The sequence below is a fragment of the Ranitomeya variabilis genome, chromosome 6, assembly GCF_051348905.1.
Source record: "Ranitomeya variabilis isolate aRanVar5 chromosome 6, aRanVar5.hap1, whole genome shotgun sequence".
NCBI lineage: Eukaryota > Metazoa > Chordata > Amphibia > Anura > Dendrobatidae > Ranitomeya > Ranitomeya variabilis.
The window spans coordinates 110,948,393-110,969,428 of NC_135237.1; the positions used below are offsets into that span (position 1 = coordinate 110,948,393).

At 42.1% G+C, this 21,036-nt stretch overlaps 1 protein-coding gene across 2 annotated transcripts in view; it reads left to right on the forward strand.

Moving 5' to 3' along the window:
• Positions 1 to 21,036, forward strand: part of UBE2E2 (ubiquitin conjugating enzyme E2 E2) — a 268,675-nt gene that overhangs the window by 20,609 nt on the left and 227,030 nt on the right. For both annotated transcript variants that reach the window (XM_077268899.1, XM_077268898.1), the window contains exon 2: positions 10,379 to 10,563. In XM_077268899.1, coding sequence (XP_077125014.1) covers positions 10,388 to 10,563 — 176 coding nt within the window. In that variant the 5' untranslated portion in view covers positions 10,379 to 10,387. The remainder of the gene's footprint in view (positions 1 to 10,378; positions 10,564 to 21,036) is intronic.

Sequence of the window (21,036 nt, forward strand, 5' to 3'; positions counted from 1 at the left end):
CCACATTTATACACAAGGTGCACGATGTTGTCATGTGGCTGCAGTTAGAAATATCTGTGTATCACAGTAACTCTTTATAGGCCCCTTGCTGTTACATCTGTTTATTATAATGTCTGACTCTAATATAATACTTGTTTAGTTACAGTTTAAATAAATAAATATATATATATATATATATATATATATATATATATATATATACATAATGTAACCAACTATATATATAAATAATGTATGCTGCACAGTCCTGAGATTTACACTTTATAGTCATGAGTAAAGTACGATTCTGGTATCATCAGCCTGCAGTGATTTATATAATATATATATTTATATATATAGTAGACTGCCGACAGGGAGGATACTTGACAGAGTGTCTGCCTCTCCCAGAAAGTTAAGCTGGGCAAGATATTAAAAGTCGGGTAGTACTGGTTCGAGCAGCAGCTTAGGTGCTGAGCTGGTTTATTTATGGTAGTTCCGGGCCGGGTTTTATTGGAGTGATGAGGAGGATTTAGTGGTGGGACTCATCACTCCCACTCCCTCTCCAGTAGGGGTAGTACCGGAGGCTTTGCCAGCTCGGCTGAGAGAGGTCAACTCATTACAGACACCGAAAAGGCTGAAGGAAAAGATTCAGAGAGAGACGCAGCTTCAGGATTGATATGGTGTACTTCTGAGAAGGATATGCCCGGCAGGTAAATGTGCTAAACGCTGAGTTTAGCTATGTTGTATTAGGCTACTTTCACACTAGCGTTGTGTGATGGACGTCGCAATGCGTAGTTTTGGAGAAAAAACGCATCCTGCAAAGTTGGCCGCAGGATGCCTTTTTTCTCCATAGACTTGTATTAGCGACGGATTACCACACGTCGCATCCGTCGATGCGTCGTGTTTTGGCGGACCGTCGGCACAAAAAAAGTTCCATGTAACTTTTTTTGTGCGTCGTGTCCACCATTTTCGACTGCGCATGCGCGGCCGGAACTCCGCCCCCTCCTCCCCGGATGTTACAATGGGGCAGCGGATGCGTTTTAAAACTGCATCAGCTGCCCCTGTTGTGCTTTTATTTCACAACGTGCGTCGGTACATCGGGCCGACGCATGGCGACGGCCCCGTACCGATGCTAGTGTGAAAGTAACCTTAGGCTACTTTCACACTAGCGTTAACTGCATTCCGTAACAATGCGTCGTTTTGCCGAAAAAACACATCCTGCAAAAGTGTTTGCAGGATGCGTTTTTTTCACCATTGATTAACATTAAGCGACGCATTGTGACGGATTGCCACACGTCGCACCCGTCGTGCGACGGATGCGTCGTGCAGTGGCGGACCGTCGGGAGCAAAAAACGTTGCTTGCAACGTTTTTTGCTCCGTCGTAAACGTCTTTTCCGACCGTGCATGCGCGGCCGGAACTCCGCCCCCGCCTCCTCGCACCTCACAATGGGGCAGCGGATGCGCTGGAAAAATGTATCCGCTGCCCCCGTTGTGCGGCGGAGACAACGCTAGCGTCGGGAACGTCGGCCCGACGCACAGCGACGGGCCGAGACCGACGCTAGTGTGAAAGTAGCCTTAGTTAGCGTGTAGCCGGGCAAGTCTTTGTTATTATTTTCAGATACTTTATTGTTTACTGCTTTTCGGCTGCAAATAAAGCCCCATGCTTTCCTTATATGGAGTCTGCCTGCCTATGTCACTGCCACGCTGCCCGCCATCGCGCATTACAATATATATAAATATATATTTATTGTATATAATATACCCTGTGTATGTTGTTTTTAGTCATTTATAAAGTTTATTATTGGCAGGGAGAAATTTTTTTTTCCAGGGTCTCTTAAAGGCCATTTATGGATGATAACTTCCATTCTTGGGAATACCACTTTAAGTGATCTGTGCTGTTAGTTATGCAAATACGTCCCATTGGTTATATAGGGGTCAATCTTGGTTCAGAAAATTTCTGCATGCAGTATGTTTTCCGTTTGAGGGGAGTGTCAAACGGATTGTCATCAGGGGGGTGGGGCTGCACTCACTTGAATGCAGTGTCTATCGCCCCTCCTGGAACAGGATGTAATCAGGGTGCAGCGCTGAAGTTACTCACTACAGTTTCTTGATCTGCCTCCCTCTGAAGATGTCCTGAATCCACGGTGATAGAAGCTGTGGCAGAGGTGAGTGCAGCGCCTGCACTCTGCTTCTGTCTCCACCACCACAGCTTCTAACTGTGAAAGAAGGCGTTGTCAAGGGGCAGTGATAGAAGCAGTGACACCAGCGCTGCCCTACAGCTTCTAGCACTGTCCTTGAATAGTCACCAGGGGTTGGTGATAGAAGCAATAAGTAACATCAGCGCCTCTCCCTGATGACATTTCATTTTAGGGAATGCTAGAAGCTGTGGAGCGGTGCTTATGTCACTTACTGCTTCCATCTCCGGCCCCTGACGACATCATCTTTCACAGAAGATGTACCGGCAGAGACAGAAGCAGAGTGCGGGTGCTGCGCTCACATCTCCCATGTCTTTTTTCGCAATGACGATGGATTCAGGACACCTTTAGAGGGTGGTGATACAAGGAACTAAGTAAGTAACTGCAGTGTTGCCCCATGATGATGTCTTGTTCAAGGAGGGGCGATAGATGCTGCGGGAAAGTGAGTGCAGCCCCAGCCTACTGTGATGTGCCACGTGTGACTCCTCGCAAAAGAAATGTCTCAGGAAGTGCAGTAAAAAAAGACACGGGGAGAAGTGTAGGGTACTTTATAATACAGCTAATGTAGTTAGGGTGTAGAGATAGATATTTAGAAAGGACGTTTTAGTTTATAGACCACCCCTTTACAAAACAGATTGCAACTGGATCCGTTTTTTTTCATATTTTAAATATTGAAGCCTAGAAAATGGATCCGTAAATAGCCATCTGTTTTACTTACATTTTTAACTAATCCATTTTTTTTTTTTGCTTACTGGATCTGTTTCAAGCGGATGATTGCTGGACATGTGAACTTGTGCCAGTTGCAGCCAGTTACTGTATCAGGAAACAGTGCACGATGGCAGCAGCGAAGAAAGCAAATGTGCTGCAGCAAAGTGACAGCTTCAGACGGACGCTCTGTTCTCAGAGTAACGTGATGTCACACTGCAGTTTTAATACTCCTTCCATGCTGTTAAACTTTACTACCACTATCTAAATTCTTCACCAACGTCCATAACTCGCTTTCCTTAGCGATCTGCGACGGCCTTTAAAGTTATATTGCCCAGAAATATTGTAGGGTGCCATAGACCAATGGTTCTGCGTGTGTGCGATATAAAATCTCAGCCTTTCTGCTGGCCGTCCTGGGCCGTCTGATTTATGGCTCATGATCCAGGGCTGCGGTCTATGGGAAGCACCACAAGCTGCAAATCTCGCCTAAAAATGTGCGTCTTGTACGAAGGCAACATTCCATTATTTATTCTCTATTTGTGTATTTCTAAGCACAAGAGCTATGATTTTTATAAAGCCATTATGTTCCAGTAACTTCCAATGTATTTCCTTGGAGAGAGCGATTTTACTTATTTTACGACACAACTCCAGTGGAGTGTGACTTGAAGGAAATCCTTTTTTTTTTTTTTTTTTTTTACAGTTGCAAACCCAAAACCGTTACAAATCGCCCACCACAGTTATAAAGACATAAAGATAAGGCGTTTAAAAGATACTCCGTTCTCAAATGACTCAATTACATACTAATGAAAAAGGGGTGGGGTAGAGGAGACACAGATTTCACAGTAAAAACTGGATACATTATTTAAAGGGAATGTGCAGGTTTTGCTGTGGAATCTGAGATCTGCATGATGTAGGGGCAGAGACCCTGATTCCAGCAATGCATCAGTGGACTGCTTAGTGCAATTTTGGTACAATTCCTGTTTTCTCTGCTGTAGATGTAGCAGTGCTCAGAATGCTGAGCTCTGTATAACCCCAACCACACCACTATTTGGCAGCTTTCTGTGTATACTGTACATTGTCAGCAAGCTGCCAATCAGTGGTGAGGGCAGGGTTGCACAGATTAGCTAGTCTGCGTGGCACATGACAACTAGTCCTGCAGTAATAATCCCCTGATAAAACACTGATTGTTTAAAACTAAGCAAGTGGCACATCCCTGGAATCAGGATCTCTGTCCCTACATTATGCTGCTCTCAGATTAAATAGCAATTGCCCGCTGAGAGAATCCTTTAATATCTTATTATTATTATATTATTATTTATTGTTATAGCGCCATTTATTCCATGGCGCTTACATGTAAGGAATTAGACCTAATGAGGGGATTTTACGTTGAAAATCTAATAGTCCTAAAATCCTCATATCATCATCTGCAGGACCGCTGTGACCTGTGATTAGCTGCAGTGGTTAGATGATTACAGGCTGCAGCTGTCCTGCTGCTCAGGTGGAACAGTGAAGTTTCTTCCTGTGTCAGCACAAACCATGGAGCGGATTGTGCTGGTTCTGACAAGTGAATATCACTTTGTTATTTATTACATCTTCCTGCCCCTCGGGAACTTTGTTTCTTTGCCTGGACAACCCCTTTAATATGAGCATATAATGAAATAGTTCTTAAATCCAAGTGTATTCAGTTAACACCACCCTGCCTGACGGACAGCTGCAGCTTGTACTGAGCAGTGTGAGATCTCAGCAGTAAGTGGAGGAGCTGTCTGTCAAGCTAGGCTGGTGAAGATTAAGATGAACTTTCATAAATGATTATACAGCTATTCTGTCCTGGATTGGATTATACTAGTAAATACAACAACCTCATCAGGTCTATTTATGTATGCAGTTGGTATTGTAAATTCTTGTCACAAAGGATGTCCTGGCACTAGGAGAGCTAGAAAAAATTGGTCTGCCACTTAAAACTACTGAATCTGAGAGCTGCATAATGTAGTAGCAGAGACCCTGAATACAGCGATGTATCACTTGGGCTGCTTAGTGTCATTTTCATAAAATCATTCCTTTATCAGATTATCACTACTTGGCCAGTTGGCCTGCTGCCAGGTAGCCAACCACACCCCCACCACTGATTGGCAGCTTTCTGGCTATGAACAGTGTACACAGAAAGCTGCCAATCAGGGGTGTGGGCGGGGTTATACAGAGCTCAGCATTCAGAGAACTGGTAGATCTGCAACCGAGAAAAACGTCTTTAATCAAAACTGCAGCACCCAGAAAAGTAAGTGATACACCGCTGGAATCAGGGTCTCTGCCCCTACATTATCCTACTCTCAGATGGGGTAGCAAAAACATGGTGACAGACTCTCTTTTAGACAAAAGGCCGATTAATCATTCTCTGGCACATTGGAAAGCTGAAGTCAGTGTGAACCGGCACCAATGGTTTCCCCACTCAGAAGTGTCTGATAGGTTCAGTTTCCACCTCTAGGACCTGAACCTATATCCAGAATAGGGATTTCCTGACCGCCGATGTCTTCGACTTTGTTCACTTGATAATTTTAGTAAACATGTTCATTTTTCCAGAATATGACAATTCTCAAGAATCTTTTTTTTGTAACTTTGCAATGTGCTGTTCCTCTATTATTCCTCCTGCAAGCTTATGAATAAACTGACACTTGGATGTAACTGTGTCCCTACTACAAACCCTTAGGCTATGTTCACAGGTGGCATTTTCGCTGAGTTTTTTTTAATGCAAAGTTAAGGCTATGTGCACACGTCGCGGATATACTGCGGATCCGCAGCGGTTTTTCCCGCGCAGAAACGCTGCAGATCCGCAAGTGATTAACAGTACAGTGTAAATCAATGGAAAAAAAATGCTGTGCTCATGATGCGGAAAATTCTGCACGGAAAACGCTGCGGATTAAAAGAAGGAGCACCTCATTTATTTGTGCGGATCTGCAGCGTTTTTGTACCCATTCCATTATAGAAATCCGCAGGGGTAAAAACGCTTGAAATCCGCACAAAATCCGCATCAAATCCGCTCCTGCGTTTTCTGCCAAGAGATGCAGAATCCGCACAAAAAATTCCAGAGGCAAATCCACAACGTGTGCACTTAGCCTTAAGCTGCTTACAAAAAGTCGTTTTTGCTGCTTTTTCGTTAGCTTACATTTGTCTCTTGTGCATGCTTATAAAGATTAGTGCAAAATAAAAAAAAAATCTGATTCAACTTCATCAGGTTTTGGCACCAAAAACGCAGCAAAACCTGATACCTTTGTTTTTTGCACTACCCATTGCTTTCAATGGGTGAAATGCTGAAAAAAGTGGCATTCTGCAAAAACACAGCTCTTTGGCAAAAGTGTCAGGAAAAAAAACAAGTTGTGCATGAGATTTCTGGAATTGCATGAATTTTGCTGGTAATGTGAAAGCAGATGAAAATTTGCATAAAAAACATTAAAAAACAAAAACAAAACGCTGCAAAAAGCAACGTGTGAACATAGCCTTACTGTGTCCAAGAAGTGTTTAGACGGCCTGCAGACTCACCCCATTGAATGTTCCCTGGGGAAATACCCAGCAGGAATAAATAATACAGGCTGAGATAAGATCCTCAGAATTGGTGTTACATGGCAGAAGTATTGTGCACCATTTCTACTCCTTTTAGAGACTTTTAAAAAGTTTTATTTTCCATTAGAGGAAATGTATGTACTTGTTTCTCCCCAATAGTGAGTGTTATACACCTCATCTGAATGTGTTGTGTTTGGCGCATAAGAAAGCTGAAGGAGCATGAAACAGCAGAGAATGGTGTGCGATATGGCGCAAAGCCAAGGGAGGAGCTGGGAACTCCGCAGATCTGGCGAGGGGTCACATACGAGAGCTGGGGAAGGTGGGACCTGGCACCTACAAGAGCTGGGACGGGCGTTCTGGAACAGAAGAGTTGGAAGTACAACGGTCTAGAATAGCGGAGAGCTGGAACATGTAATAGGCCGTGATATTGGCCCCCACCCTCACTCATGAACACAGCTTGATCTTTAAATTGTACCTAAAGTTAACCCCTTAAGAACCAGGGGTATTTCCGTTTTTGCGTTTCCTTTTTTTTTTTGCTCCCCTTCTTCGCAGAACCATAACTTACCAGATCGTGTACTGGGAAAATGGGAAAAAAAAATTTAAAGTGCGGTGAAATTGCAAAAAAAAGTGTAATTCCACATTTTTTTTTTTTTTTTTTTTTTTTTGTACAATGTTCACTAAATGCTAAAACTGACCTGCCAATATGATTCTCCAGGTCAATACGAGTTGATACCAAACATGTCTAGGTTCTTTTGTAAGTGGTGAAAAAAACAAAGTATGTCCAAAAAAAAAAAAAAGTCGCCATATTCTGAGACCCGTAGCATCTCCATTTTTCAGGATCTGGGGTCGAGTGAGGGCTTGTTTTTTGTGCGTCGAGCTGATGTTTTTATTGATACCATATTGGTGCAGATGCAATCTTTTGATCGCTCGTTATTGTATTTTATTGCAATGTTGAAGCGACCAAAAAAACCTTATTTTGGCTTTTTGATTTTTTTTCTCGCTACGCCGTTCGGCGATTGGATTAATTATTTTCGTATATTGATAGATCGGGCGATTGTGAACGCGATTATATCATATGTGTGTATTTTTCAATTTTTTTTAATTGTTTTATTTTGAATGGGGCGAATGGTGGATGATTTGAAGTTTTATTTTTTTATTATTTTATATTTTTAAAAACATTTTTTTTACTTGCTTCAACAGTCTCCATGGGAGACAAGAAGCTGTGGTCATCCGATTACCTGTGCTGCATAGAGCAGGGCCACAGCCTTACTCAGTGTTGCAGATATGCTCACTTGCTATGAGCAACACTCATAGCCATCCGACAATGATAACCATAGGGGTCTCCTGCAGACCCCGGGTTATCATGCCAACCCATCGGCGACCTGCGGTCATGTGACATGTGCACCAATGGGCGGGGTTAATGACGCGCTTCCTGCGCCTGCATGTTAAATGCCGCCATCAGTTCGACAGTGGCATTTAACATGTTAACAGCCACGGGTGGATCGCGATTCTACCCGTGGCTGTTAGGGGCACCTGACAGCTGATCAGATCACCTGTCATGGGCCGGAAAAGGTGCGGGCTCATCACCGGAGCCTGCACCAAACGGGGAGGCGTCCAATGTCGAATATATCCGTCATTGGACGTTAAGGGGTTAAAGACTCCATACTGCAGCCAATACAACCCATAACTAGTAATTTACTAGTATTTTGCCATATAAAACTTTGTGTAGGCTGCCGATGAGCAGGCAGAAAAGCCTCAGGGATATTGAATCTCCCCGAATTCCCCACTTTATTATCAGAGTTTCCGCTTCCAAAAGGACCAAACAGGGAACTGCTATTTATGCACATCGTCATCCATTAGTGAAGGGTGAACCTACAATTCTGCATCTAGCAATCAAACACATAGCCCAGATGGGAAACCTATAAATACACATTGTGTGTGCTGATCCTCTGTAAACAGTACATAACACGGTGCCTCCAGCATTTCCCCTCCACGATCTAATGAAGGAGGCTTATTTCCTGCCAGGGTGATATTCGGGGCTGCGGCTGCATTAGAATTTACCATAGTGAGCCGGAGAGATAACTACGGTATCGCAATCTCTTAACAGCTTGAATAATGAGAGGACAGGAGTAGGATGACTGTCATTACGTCTCCGAGAATGCTCGCTTGCAATACAGAGGGGATTTTTTTTTTTCATAGCATTGGTGAATTAAAGGAACTGTCCAGGATTAGAAAAACAAGGCTGTTCTTTTCCAAGGACAGTATCACAGCTGTCCATGATTTGTGTCTGGAATTGCATATTATCGCCATTAAAGGGAATGTGTCAGTTGGTTTTTGCTTTGTAATCTGAGGGCAGCATAAGGTAGGGGTTAAAACACTGAATTCAGCGATGTATCACATGTCAAGCTGTGTGCTGTTTACTTAGACGGAAGGTTTAATCACTTAAGATTGCTGGGACTAGCAGGCACGTACTTCCAAGTCTGACTCCGCCCCCATCTGTAATAAGCAGCTCGCTGTCTATAGACTGTGTACAGTGAGAGCCTGGTGTGGGCAGGGGCAACTTTCTCAGCTCTGTTGCATTACTAAATCTAAAAACTTGTCAGCCCTGCTGCACCCAGTAAACTAAGCGATATATTGTTGGATACAGCTTCTCTTTTCCTGCATCATGCTGCTGTCAGATGAGGTAGTAAAAATCTTCTGACAAATTCCCTTTAAAGTCAATGGATCTGAACTGCAATACGACAAATCGTGGAAGAACAGTGGCACTGTTTGTAAAAGACCGATAGCAGCCCTGCTTTAGTAGTCCTGGATTGTGTCTCCTTAACCCTTTAAATCTGTGCAGTTATGCAGAGGAGTAGTAGCATAGGAGTATTTGGTGAATGTAGTGGTTGAGAAGCAGCAGACAAATCCCCATCTTCACAATAAGTAATCAGCAGCCAGCAGATCACACTATTCCAATCCCCTTTAGCATATATTCTTTTCGCCATCATTATACTCTTAATATAAAAAACGTACAATGTTAAATTACTTATGTTATAATGTTCTTACGATACAGGACGGAGTTGCGTTCACTATTTTGATATTTTCCAGAGTTCTTTTGAATTTGCATCATAAATCCAAAACTAAGCTATTATGATGGTACAAGCACTCGGTGCACCCTTGGTGTGGCCAAACATTTAAGTGCACCTTCCTCCTTGTTTTCTATCTAGCTCTGGCCTTTTCTGGCTCTATAAAAGACATAGAGGGACAGAGGTAGGTGGGAATCTGGAGCTTAAAGTTTGGCCACCCCAAGGGTACCTTGAGTGCCTGAGCTTGGTTTGAACAGTTATTTTGTGCTGTCCCTTTAAAGTCTGTTTTCAGCAATTCTATAGCCTGTGTGCCCATATTAATAGTTTGGTGACTGATTGTCTTTAAGATCAGGCATTTAGAAATGTGAAATATTAATTATTTATTTGGAAAAAAAACCCCAAAAACAAATAGTCCAAACAGGGTTCCAGCACTTCATAAAGAAGGATAGATTTTATTATCTAGAAAATATTATCTGTTTTCGGAGGCATTCCCATTCATCAGATAACAATAAACCATTTTTGTATTCTGTGTTTATTTTGTTATACAAATAATATTTCACAAAGCTGAGCTATTAGTGATACATGCTCAAAAACACTGTAGATTGACTCTAGTAGGAACCAGCAGAAAGTAACGCAATGGGTATAGTTTTATGTGTTTTATGCTATTGGTGTTTTTTTCATTGTGTTTATAAACTACCGTATATTTTATTGTAATCTGCCTGAAAATGAAATAGAAAAATTGAATATGAAAACTGAAGGCATTACGGGTGCAGTGCAGATACAAATAAAAGTTAACTGAGCTGTTTTGTGCCTCTCGTTTATCAGAATACATTTACCTTTGTTTTCTGTTGTGAATATTTTATGTATTTTACCTTGTAGAACCTGAAAATGTCAACCGAAGGTCAAAGGGTGGATGATAGCCCAAGCACTAGTGGAGGAAGCTCTGACGGAGACCAGCGGGAAGGTGTTCAAAATGAGCAAGAGCGGGAAAAGGTTCAACCCAAGAAGAAAGAAGGGAAGATATCCAGCAAAACAGCTGCCAAACTGTCCACGAGTGCCAAAAGGTGAGCTATTCCTCCGTAATCATACGACTGTACCGTATAGTCTCGGTTGAACGTAAGTGCATACATTGGACATCACACATAAGAATCTCCGTTAATGTACAGTGACTGTTAATTTTCCATTGGGCAGAGATAAAGGTTCGTCAATGAAGACCGTCAATAGTCTTAATTGAAGAACCTTTATCTCTATAGCCTAAAACTCATCTGCAAATTGAGTTGTGTTTTTTTGTTTTTATTATTATTATTTATTTAGACAATGTTTAGTTATATTAGTTATACAGGTTGCCTGGTAGGGTTGACATTACTGTTCCCACAAGGATTGTCATTTGTATGAAGGTTAAATCTCTGCTCATATAGGCAACTTTGCCCTTTAGGTGACTGGCACAGTTAAGTGACAAGCCCTGTGGTTGTGCCATCAGGAAAGAAAGGAGCACTTTTGCTGACATGATGCAGTGATATATTATAATAATTTTACATCATATAATGTTTCATTTCCAGGTCATTTAATTTGCATGTTCGGGGTGACTTTACCAGGAGTCACTTTCTCTCGCTGTGTATCTCTCATCTGACAGACACTTGGCCACCAGCAGGTTTAAAATATAATTATCTTACAATTTTTTTTTTTCTTAATTAGCCCTTATTCGAATGGGTTCTAAAACTCATTTCCTGAGACAGCATAGGTAAAGATCTATTTCTCATATAGAACAAACCGTTATATCTTTATTTATTCCATACTTATTTTTTGGCATTTTTTTTCTTGATGCACACACAATTTTTATTCAACTCTGGTGAATGTGTACTTTTTAATTAATTTTCTTTATCATTTTCTTTTTAATGACAATTACCCAACATTGTAAAAGTTTTCTTCAGGTGAAAATGAGAAATTCAGAGTTTCTATATTACCGTAGTTTAGGTTGTGGTCAGTAGAAATGCTTGGGTTCAATGGAGACCCGTTGGGGTCCCACCAATCTTAAAAATAACAGTGAAATGCTGTGTCCAGTTGATGTTTTTTCTCAGCACGTTGGAGATCCAGGGAGCTGGCTTCTGACTTAGAGGGCCAGGAGCGCTCTTGTGCATGGAAATAACAGTAAAGGTCCTGCAGATCTAAACCCACCTTGAAAGCCCTTTCATTTTAAGGATCAGTGGGAGTCACAACCTAATGCATATACTAACCATCACTTCATGAAATTAGTATAATCTATTTCCTTTTGAGGCCAGGTTTACATGCTCAAGTATGGACCGCGATGTCGAGACCGGCTGTGGGTCACTTGCCCAGAACTCCAAAACTTCATAGACTATGGGTTTATTGAGTTTGGGAAAGGAGAACTGTGACCGACCCAGAAATCGTGGTCTGTACTTGGACTGTAAATGTTCAACTTGTGAAACTGGTCGAACTTTTATCTGAGGTTTACAATGTTATCATTGACTGTTTACTTGAAATCTAGATTTTAGAAGAGGCACAAGGAATGAGGCCATTATCCACCATGTCCTCCGTATAAATGATTTCTCCTGAAGAAACGTTGATTTAACATGGTGGTAATTAGGAGGTAGGTTATGTCACCATGCTGTTAAGGAGTAGAGTAGGATAATAACATGGGATAATTAGGGGGTAGGTTATGTCTCCATGCCGTTAAGGAGTAGAGTAGGATAATAACATGGGGTAATTAGGAGGTAGGTTATGTCTCCATGCTGTTAAGGAGTAGAGTAGGATAATGACATGGGGTAATTAGGAGGTAGGGTATGTCTCCATGCCGTTAAGGAGTAGAGTAGGATAATGACATGGGGTAATTAGGAGGTAGGTTATGTCACCATGCCGTTAATGAGTAGAGTAGGATAATGACATGGGGTAATTAGGAGGTAGGTTATGTCTCCATGCTGTTAAGGAGTAGAGTAGGATAATAACATGGGATAATTAGGGGGTAGGTTATGTCTCCATGCCGTTAAGGAGTAGAGTAGGATAATAACATGGGGTAATTAGGAGGTAGGTTATGTCTCCATGCTGTTAAGGAGTAGAGTAGGATAATGACATGGGGTAATTAGGAGGTAGGTTATGTCACCATGCCGTTAAGGAGTAGAGTAGGATAATGACATGGGGTAATTAGGGGGTAGGTTATGTCACCATGCTGTTAAGGAGTAGAGTAGGATAATAACATGGGATAATTAGGAGGTAGGTTATGTCACCATGCCGTTAAGGAGTAGAGTAGGATAATGACATGGGGTAATTAGGAGGTAGGTTATGTCACCATGCCGTTAATGAGTAGAGTAGGATAATGACATGGGGTAATTAGGAGGTAGGTTATGTCACCATGCTGTTAAGGAGTAGAGTAGGATAATAACATGGGGTAATTAGGAGGTAGGTTATGTCACCATGCCGTTAAGGAGTAGAGTAGGATAATGACATGGGGTAATTAGGGGGTAGGTTATGTCACCATGCTGTTAAGGAGTAGAGTAGGATAATAACATGGGATAATTAGGGGGTAGGTTATGTCACCATGCCGTTAAGGAGTAGAGTAGGATAATGACATGGGGTAATTAGGAGGTAGGTTATGTCACCATGCCGTTAAGGAGTAGAGTAGGATAATAACATGGGGTAATTAGGGGGTAGGTTATGTCACCATGCCGTTAAGGAGTAGAGTAGGATAATGACAACGAGGCTTCTCAGACGTCAGATATTCGGGTGGGGAGTATGTGAAATGATGGAAACTGGCTGTCTGCTCTTGGTAACTGCTCTTCTATACCCATGGTAGTAAATAACCCCCACACTGTTGATTTATAGGGAAATACTAGGAGGGAGCAGATGTTCGCATGGAGTCTTCAGGGTGTGTGCTGGCTGATCTGAATGTTTAGCAACTCGCTAGAAACACCAGGGGATTTTGCATTTTCAGTGAAGCGGCCTGCTGCAGTGTAACCATTACTGGCAAATGTATAATGTCAAAGCAGCAAGAACGTTCTCCAAGTGTTATCTCGTACACTCGGCGCAACAAGGGCGTGCGCAGGAATACAGACTCCATTTATTGTAATTAACTGAGGAGGCTTTTGGAAAATAAAAAGTAAAAAGCAGCATAAAAAATACAATTGTCTTTACATCGTTTCAATGCATGTTTTGCTATGAGCGCAGAAGTGTAATATGGTTTATGTTTTCAAGATGTATGGGCTAGATTTATTTAAATTGTTTCATCAGTCTTTTTTCATCGATGCTATATTTTAGTTAGTGTTACATTGTCTATTTCCTAAATTTAATTTACCATACTCATTTTTTTTATTTAATGCTTATCTGTGCTTGTCTACTGCCTGCAAAGCCACTTCATATTATATCTTATTGGAACGCTAAACCTAGAAATGAATGTTTACATCAGACAAGAAAAATGTGTCCTCACTTTTTGTCAGTCTGTAGCAATTTCTGCAAGATCCTTAGCTCGAAAGTCTGCAGTCACTCTATGCGACTACAGATCTTTAAATCCTCACAATGTGCTGTCAGTATTCTCCCGTACCTGCGTCAAGACTGGGCAGTCACGTGTCCGCAAGTATATATGCATACTTACAACCACATTCCCACTAGACGTGTGTGGTCTCACACGTCTAGTCGGTATGTCGCCGCGAGTATGCATATCTTATACTTGCAGTCATATGACCGCCCACTCATGTTGGAGGCACGGGAGAATACTGACATTGAGAGCTGTGAGAATTCACAAGTCTGCAGTCACATAGAGTGACTACAAACTTTCATGCCAAACCTGGACAACGCCTTTTAAACAGTCGGTCCCTATTCATCATTTGCATTTTTTTTTAGTTTTGTGCATTTTCTAGTTTTCCTTTAAGTCAGAGGACATGTATGTGGGCTGTTATGTGGTCGTCTTTGTTGTAGTTGTACCATTCTAAGTAGACGCAGACTGGTAGCCGGTGCGAAGAGAGGGGTGGAGAGGTGGAATTGAGACATATCTCCGCATACTTGTTTGCCGGTGGACACAAGAACAACCCTCATTAATTTCAAAAGTGAGTCTATGGTTGTAACTTTCGGCCCCATTAGGCTACGTTCACATGTTGCAGATTTGCCACGCAAATTTTCCAATGGCAAATCCACAGTGTAATACAGTAACGGCAATGTATATATGTAACAACTCTGATATTTTCTGTATGGAAATTGACTTGCAGTGTGGACCTTACTAATATATAAGTATTAGTGATAAGCGAGTGTACTCGTTGCTCGGGTTTTGCCGAGTATTTATGACTGCTCGGAGATTTAGTTTTCATCACGGCAGCTGAATGATTTACAGCTACTAGCCAGACTGAGTACATGTGAGGGTTGCCTGGTTGCTAGGGAATCCTCACATGTAATCAAGCAGGCTAGTAGCTGTAAATCATTCAGCTGCGGCGATAAAAACTAAATCTCCGAGCAGTCATAAATACTCGGAGGTCACCCGAGCAACAAGTACACTCGCTCATCACTAATAAGTATCATAGGTTCTTCTCTCGGACTTGTTAGTGCACCCTTCACCACAGACTCCTGTGGCCGCTCATGGAGGAGCATCTGACCTGTCTAATCCAGCAGAAACACACTGTACAAGGGAAACCTGTATTTCGATTGGAGAAGGCTGATGGACAGGTTCGGTCACATGCTCCTCTGTCAGCAGCCATTTTGAGCAGAGTAGCTGCCTGTACAGTCCTATGCTGCCTGTAGGGAAGACTGCACAAATAAATCTGTAACACTTTCACAAAGGAGGAGAGCCTGTAATACTTATATTAATAATCGTGTCCCCAGCACACTTGTTAAAATAAAGCGGACAGCCCCTTGAAGTTCAAAGATGTCATCTTTGACAGCAATGGCCACCTGCCCTCACACAGCAACTGAATTAGGACATTGTATGCTTTCCCTGCCTGTTTCAGGCACAAATCTTTGTCAGCCATTTTCATAGATGAGCCTGTTAGACTTTTGTGGTGAACATGTAGGTTTTATAGTGTTTTGACAATATAGTTGTACACATAGACTGAAAAGCTGACTGTACATGACAAAATGTGATTATTACTCCACATTCCACTGTATATGCATGTTCAGCTCGGCTTAAAGTCCATGTTGATTTCCATATATTTTGGATGGCTCTGGTGCTGATCAAAAGGATGTACTGACAAAATGAAATTGTATAATTTCTGTCCTTCAAGCAGATTCATAGAGGAACCTGTTAATCCCATGGACCGGAGATCGTACGTGTCCCCCTATGTCAGTGTATCCTGTCCCCCTATGTCAGTGTATCCTGTCCCCCTATGTCAGTGTGTCCTGTCCCCCTATGTCAGTGTATCCTGTCCCCCTATGTCAGTGTATCCTGTCCCCCTATGTCAGTGTATCCTGTCCCCCTATGTCAGTGTATCCTGTCCCCCTATGTCAGTGTATCCTGTCCCCCTATGTCAGTGTATCCTGTCCCCCTATGTCAGTGTATCCTGTCCCCCTATGTCAGTGTATCCTGTCCCCCTATGTCAGTGTATCCTGTCCCCCTATGTCAGTGTATCCTGTCCCCCTATGTCAGTGTATCCTGTCCCCCTATGTCAGTGTATCCTGTCCCCCTATGTCAGTGTATCCTGTCCCCCTATGTCAGTGTATCCTGTCCCCCTATGTCAGTGTATCCTGTCCCCCTATGTCAGTGTATCCTGTCCCCCTATGTCAGTGTATCCTGTCCCCCTATGTCAGTGTATCCTGTCCCCCTACGTCAGTGTATCTTGTCCACCTACGTCAGTGTATCTTGTCCAACTATGTCAGTGTGTCTTATCCACCTATGTCGATGTGTCTTGTCCACCTATGTCAGTGTGTCTTGTCCACCTATGTCAGTGTGTCTTGTCCACCTATGTCAGTGTATCTTGCCCACCTATGTCAGTGTATCTTGTCCACCTGTGTCAGTGTATCCTGTCCCCCTATGTCAGTGTACCTCATCCACCTATGTCAGTGTGTCTTGCCCACCTATGTCAGTGTACCTCGTCCACCTATGTCAGTGTGTCTTGCCCACCTATGTCAGTGTACCTCGTCCACCTATGTCAGTGTGTCTTGTCCACCTATGTCAGAGTATCTTTCCCACCTATGGCAGTGTACCTCGTCCACCTATGTCAGTGTATCTTGCCCACCTATGTCATTGTATCTTGCCCTCCTATGTCAGTGTACCTCGTCCACCTATGTCAGTGTATCTTGCCCACCTATGTCAGTGTATCTTGCCCACCTATGTCATTGTATCTTGCCCTCCTATGTCAGTGTACCTCGTCCACCTATGTCAGTGTATCTTGCCCACCTATGTCATTGTATCTTGCCCTCCTATGTCAGTGTACCTCGTCCACCTATGTCAGTATATCTTGTATGTGCAGCATTTATGTGTTATATCCTCACAGAAGTAGGCCCCAAAGCATCTCTGGTGAGTTGTGTCATGCATCACACAGCTGCGGCACCTATGAATTGTGTCTCTCCCGGCCCCTGGCTTATTAGTCGCAGCTGTACGGAGCGCTAATGTCTCACAGTAGGGTTTTATCATACAAAAGCTGGAGCAGATGTGTGAGGGGTCAGTGCTGGAAGACATCTTGTCTGTAGTATCAGAGACATTTATCATGGGGTATACAAAGTGTAAAAAATGACCATGAATTTTGTTTAGTGGCAGAACTTGTCACAGCAGCTGTATTCATAAGTCCTCACTCAGACGTCCGTGAGTTTTCATGTACATTGAAGCATGGATGGATTTTCATCAGTGTTTTGGATCAGGATTTCATCAGTGTTTGGTCAGCGTGTCTGTTTTATCTCAGTTATTTTCTAGTATGCAAAATAAGTAAGTGAATAAATTGCCGAGCTTTTACCAAGTGCAATTTTAAAAACAGACACCCCACGGATGGCCTCCGTGTGCGTTCTGTGCTTTTCACAGACCCTTAGACTTGTACAGGTGATTTTGATCTGGGACTTTCTTTTTGCGGACGCACGGTCCATGTGAACAGCGCCATAATGGGTGATTGTTCCATCCGTGAAAAGCATGGATAGATTAGAACATGTATGTGAAAAACGTACACCTGAATGAATCATTGTGCTATTTTAAGATAAACCTCTCCTCCCGACATATACAAAGAAGATGTCGTTTGTCATAAAACATGATTATTTATGAAAGGAAGCATGAAAGACATAGTCAGAAAAGGCTAAAAACTATTAAAAAGTACCCAAAATTGTACACCAGGAAGCTTGGGCCTTGATAAGCTGTGACCTTAATAAGAATAGCGATAAACGTAAAACTACTGATCAAAGTAGATCAATATATAAAAGTAGCGGAGGGATAATCCATGCATATTGCTAATAAACATGGCTTCCTCAGGGACTTGCGTGGTATTCTGTTATAGGCTTGCCTATATATTGATTACGGTAGCTAGCCGTAGTCTTTAGTGATGAGCAAACATGCTCTAATAAGGTGTTATCCCAGCATGCTGCGGTGCTAACCAAGTGATTTTGGCGTATTTGAATAATATGTTTGAGCCCCCGCGTCTTCATGTCTCGCGGCTGTTCGACACCTGCAACACATGCAGGGGATTACCTAACAAACAGACAATGTGTTGCGGCTGTCGAGCAACCGGGAGACATGAATGCGCAGGGACTCAAACCTATTTTTCAAACACGCCAAAGTCACTGGCTAGCATCCGAGCATGCTCAGATATCTCCTTATCTAACCACATTCGCTCATCACTAGTAGTTTTATCTTCAGTGTATCCTGGCTTATACTCGCTGTGTGGTTTTAGTACTAGGTTTTTTAGCTTTTTCTGTCTGTTTTCTTCTAACTGACCTTAGGATGTCATTCAGACATCCTTGAATCACATGTGCTTTTCACTGCTAAAACTCGTACCCATTATAGTCTCTGGCTGTTTACTGTATTTTTTTGTGGACCAAGTGGTCCAGAATTATTAACAGAGACGCATCTATTTTTGATTGGCGTCATATACCAAAATTAGCCATACAAGACTATGGGTACACAAAATATCACTGATAGCCAGCTATGTCATGTGTGTGCTGTCCATTTAGTGTCTGTGATTAACATTGTACTGGATAGAAGAAGCTTTGCAATTTATTTTTTCATACTAGAAAACCACTGATGAAACTCTGATGGTTAAAACTGAAATGCTGATGAATATTGAATAAAAAACATTGATGGAAATCAAAGCGTATTTTGCTTATCAGAAACATCAGTGACATCTGAATGAGGCTTTAAGAGGTTGTCCCAACTCGGGACATTTATGGCATATCTGCATAACGCTTAATGTCTTGCAGATTTGGCTGGACATGCACCTTTCCCTCTAATCATTTGTATGGTAGCTCTGAAATCTGTAAAAATTACCCGTTCTGTGATTTTTTTAAAAATGTTTTATCTCCTAAAGAAGTGAATAGAGAGAGAGCGTAGGCATGGCCATCTCTCCATTCCCGGTGGTGTCGGATATTGCCCTATTTTCGGGTATAATGTGGAAAAATCTAAAATATCACCTCTGTTAATAAATGTAGGACATGTTTCATTTTTCTTCAACTCTAACTTCTATGTACAGAATATGGTTTGGATATGATGCACTAATAACAAATTGAGGATTGCTAGACAACATATTTAAAAAAAAAAAAAAAAAAAAAAAATAATAAAAAAAATAAAAAATATATATATATATATATATATATCAAAGCATGTTCTGACGTGGTGGGTGCCACAAAAGGAACGAAGTGAAAAGAAGATGTGAATAAAACCAAGTATTTATTTAAATAATTTAAAACATTTTTTCTAAAATATAACAATTGTAAAAGACAGACAATGGGGGAACGGAAACCTCCAAATACCAGGGGAGACTTGTGGCCACGCCCCTTGAGGAAGCTACTTGCGAAACGGCGCTTGTCGGGCGAGGGGAACTTGGACAGCACTTCTACCACAATGCACAGATTCTGGATTAACACTGCATGTGCAGGTAACAACCATCCCTTTTCTGGTCTCTACATATCCGCCTTTTTGCAGAATCAGAGATATGCAGTACAAGTGCTTTTTGCACTCTCTCCATAACATTGCAAATCTAGGTACATCTGCCTCTGCACTGCTACTAGGGATACATACAGCACCTCATTCTTACATATATAGTTCTGTGCATTGTATACCACTTGGTACATTTCTCTGAGCTACATGGCATTAATGACACATAAGATCAGTATTACAATATTTTTTTAGCTCACTGTATTGTTTTTGGTACCGTGCTCCACAAGTCTCCCCTGGTATTTGGTGGTTTCCATTCCCCCATTGTCTGTCTTTTACAATTGTTATATTTTAGAAAAAATCTTTTAAATTATTTAAATAAATACTTGGTTTTATTCACATCTTCTTTTCACTTCATTTCTTTTGTGGCACCCACCACGTCAGAACATGCTTTTATATAATGATGGAGTGACTCTAGCTATTGCTATATATAGGACTATGGGAATAATATATATGTATATGTATGTATATATATATATATATATATATATATATATATATATATATATATATACATACATACCCCTTATATACTCGAGTATAAGCCAAGATTTTCTTCCCTTTTTTTAGGCTAAAAGTGCCCCTCTCGGCTTACACTCGAGTCATTGTCCCAGGGGGTCGGCGGGGGAGGAGCGTCGGCTGTCACATCATACTCACTTGCTCCCGGCACGGTCCCTGCTTCTCAGATTGTCTCTGACGCCGGCAGCTTGTTCCTGTGTTCAGCGTGTTCACCATGTGACCGCTGAACACAGGAACAAGCTGCCGGCGCCAGAGACCATTGCATTGGAGATACAGGGACCACACCAGGATGGTGAGTATGACGGGAAGGGTGAGCCATGCGATATTCACCTGTCGCCGTTCCACCACTGGGCTCTGTCTTCCGCGTCCTCTGGCTGTGACGTTCAGGTCACAGGGCGCGATGACGTGGTTAGTGCGCACCCTCTGCCTGAACAGTCACTGCAGAGACCCAGAAGACACAGCGGTGCGTGGCGGTGGAACGGGGACAGGTGAATATCGCAAGTGCCGGGGGCCTAAGCGATGAGAGGTGAGTATGTCTTTTTTTTTTTAATCGCAGCAGCATATGGGGCATAATATGCTATGGGGCACCTTATGGGGCCATCAACCTTTGTGCAGCATTATATGGGGCATAATCTATGGAGCATCTTATGGGGCCATCATTAACCTTTCATGCATCATTATATGTGGCATATTTTAATATGGAGCAACTTATGGGGCCCATCATGAACTTTATGGAGCATTATATGGGGCTCCTGATTCAATATGGATATTAAAAAACGCTTAACCTACTGATGGCTCAATTAATTTTACTTTTATTGGTATATTTTTTTATTTTTGAAATTTACCAGTTACTGCTGCATTTCCCTTCCTAGGCTTATACTTGAGTCAATAAGTTTTCCCAGTTTTTTTGTGGCACAATTAGGGGGTCTCGGCTTATACTCGAGTATATACGGTA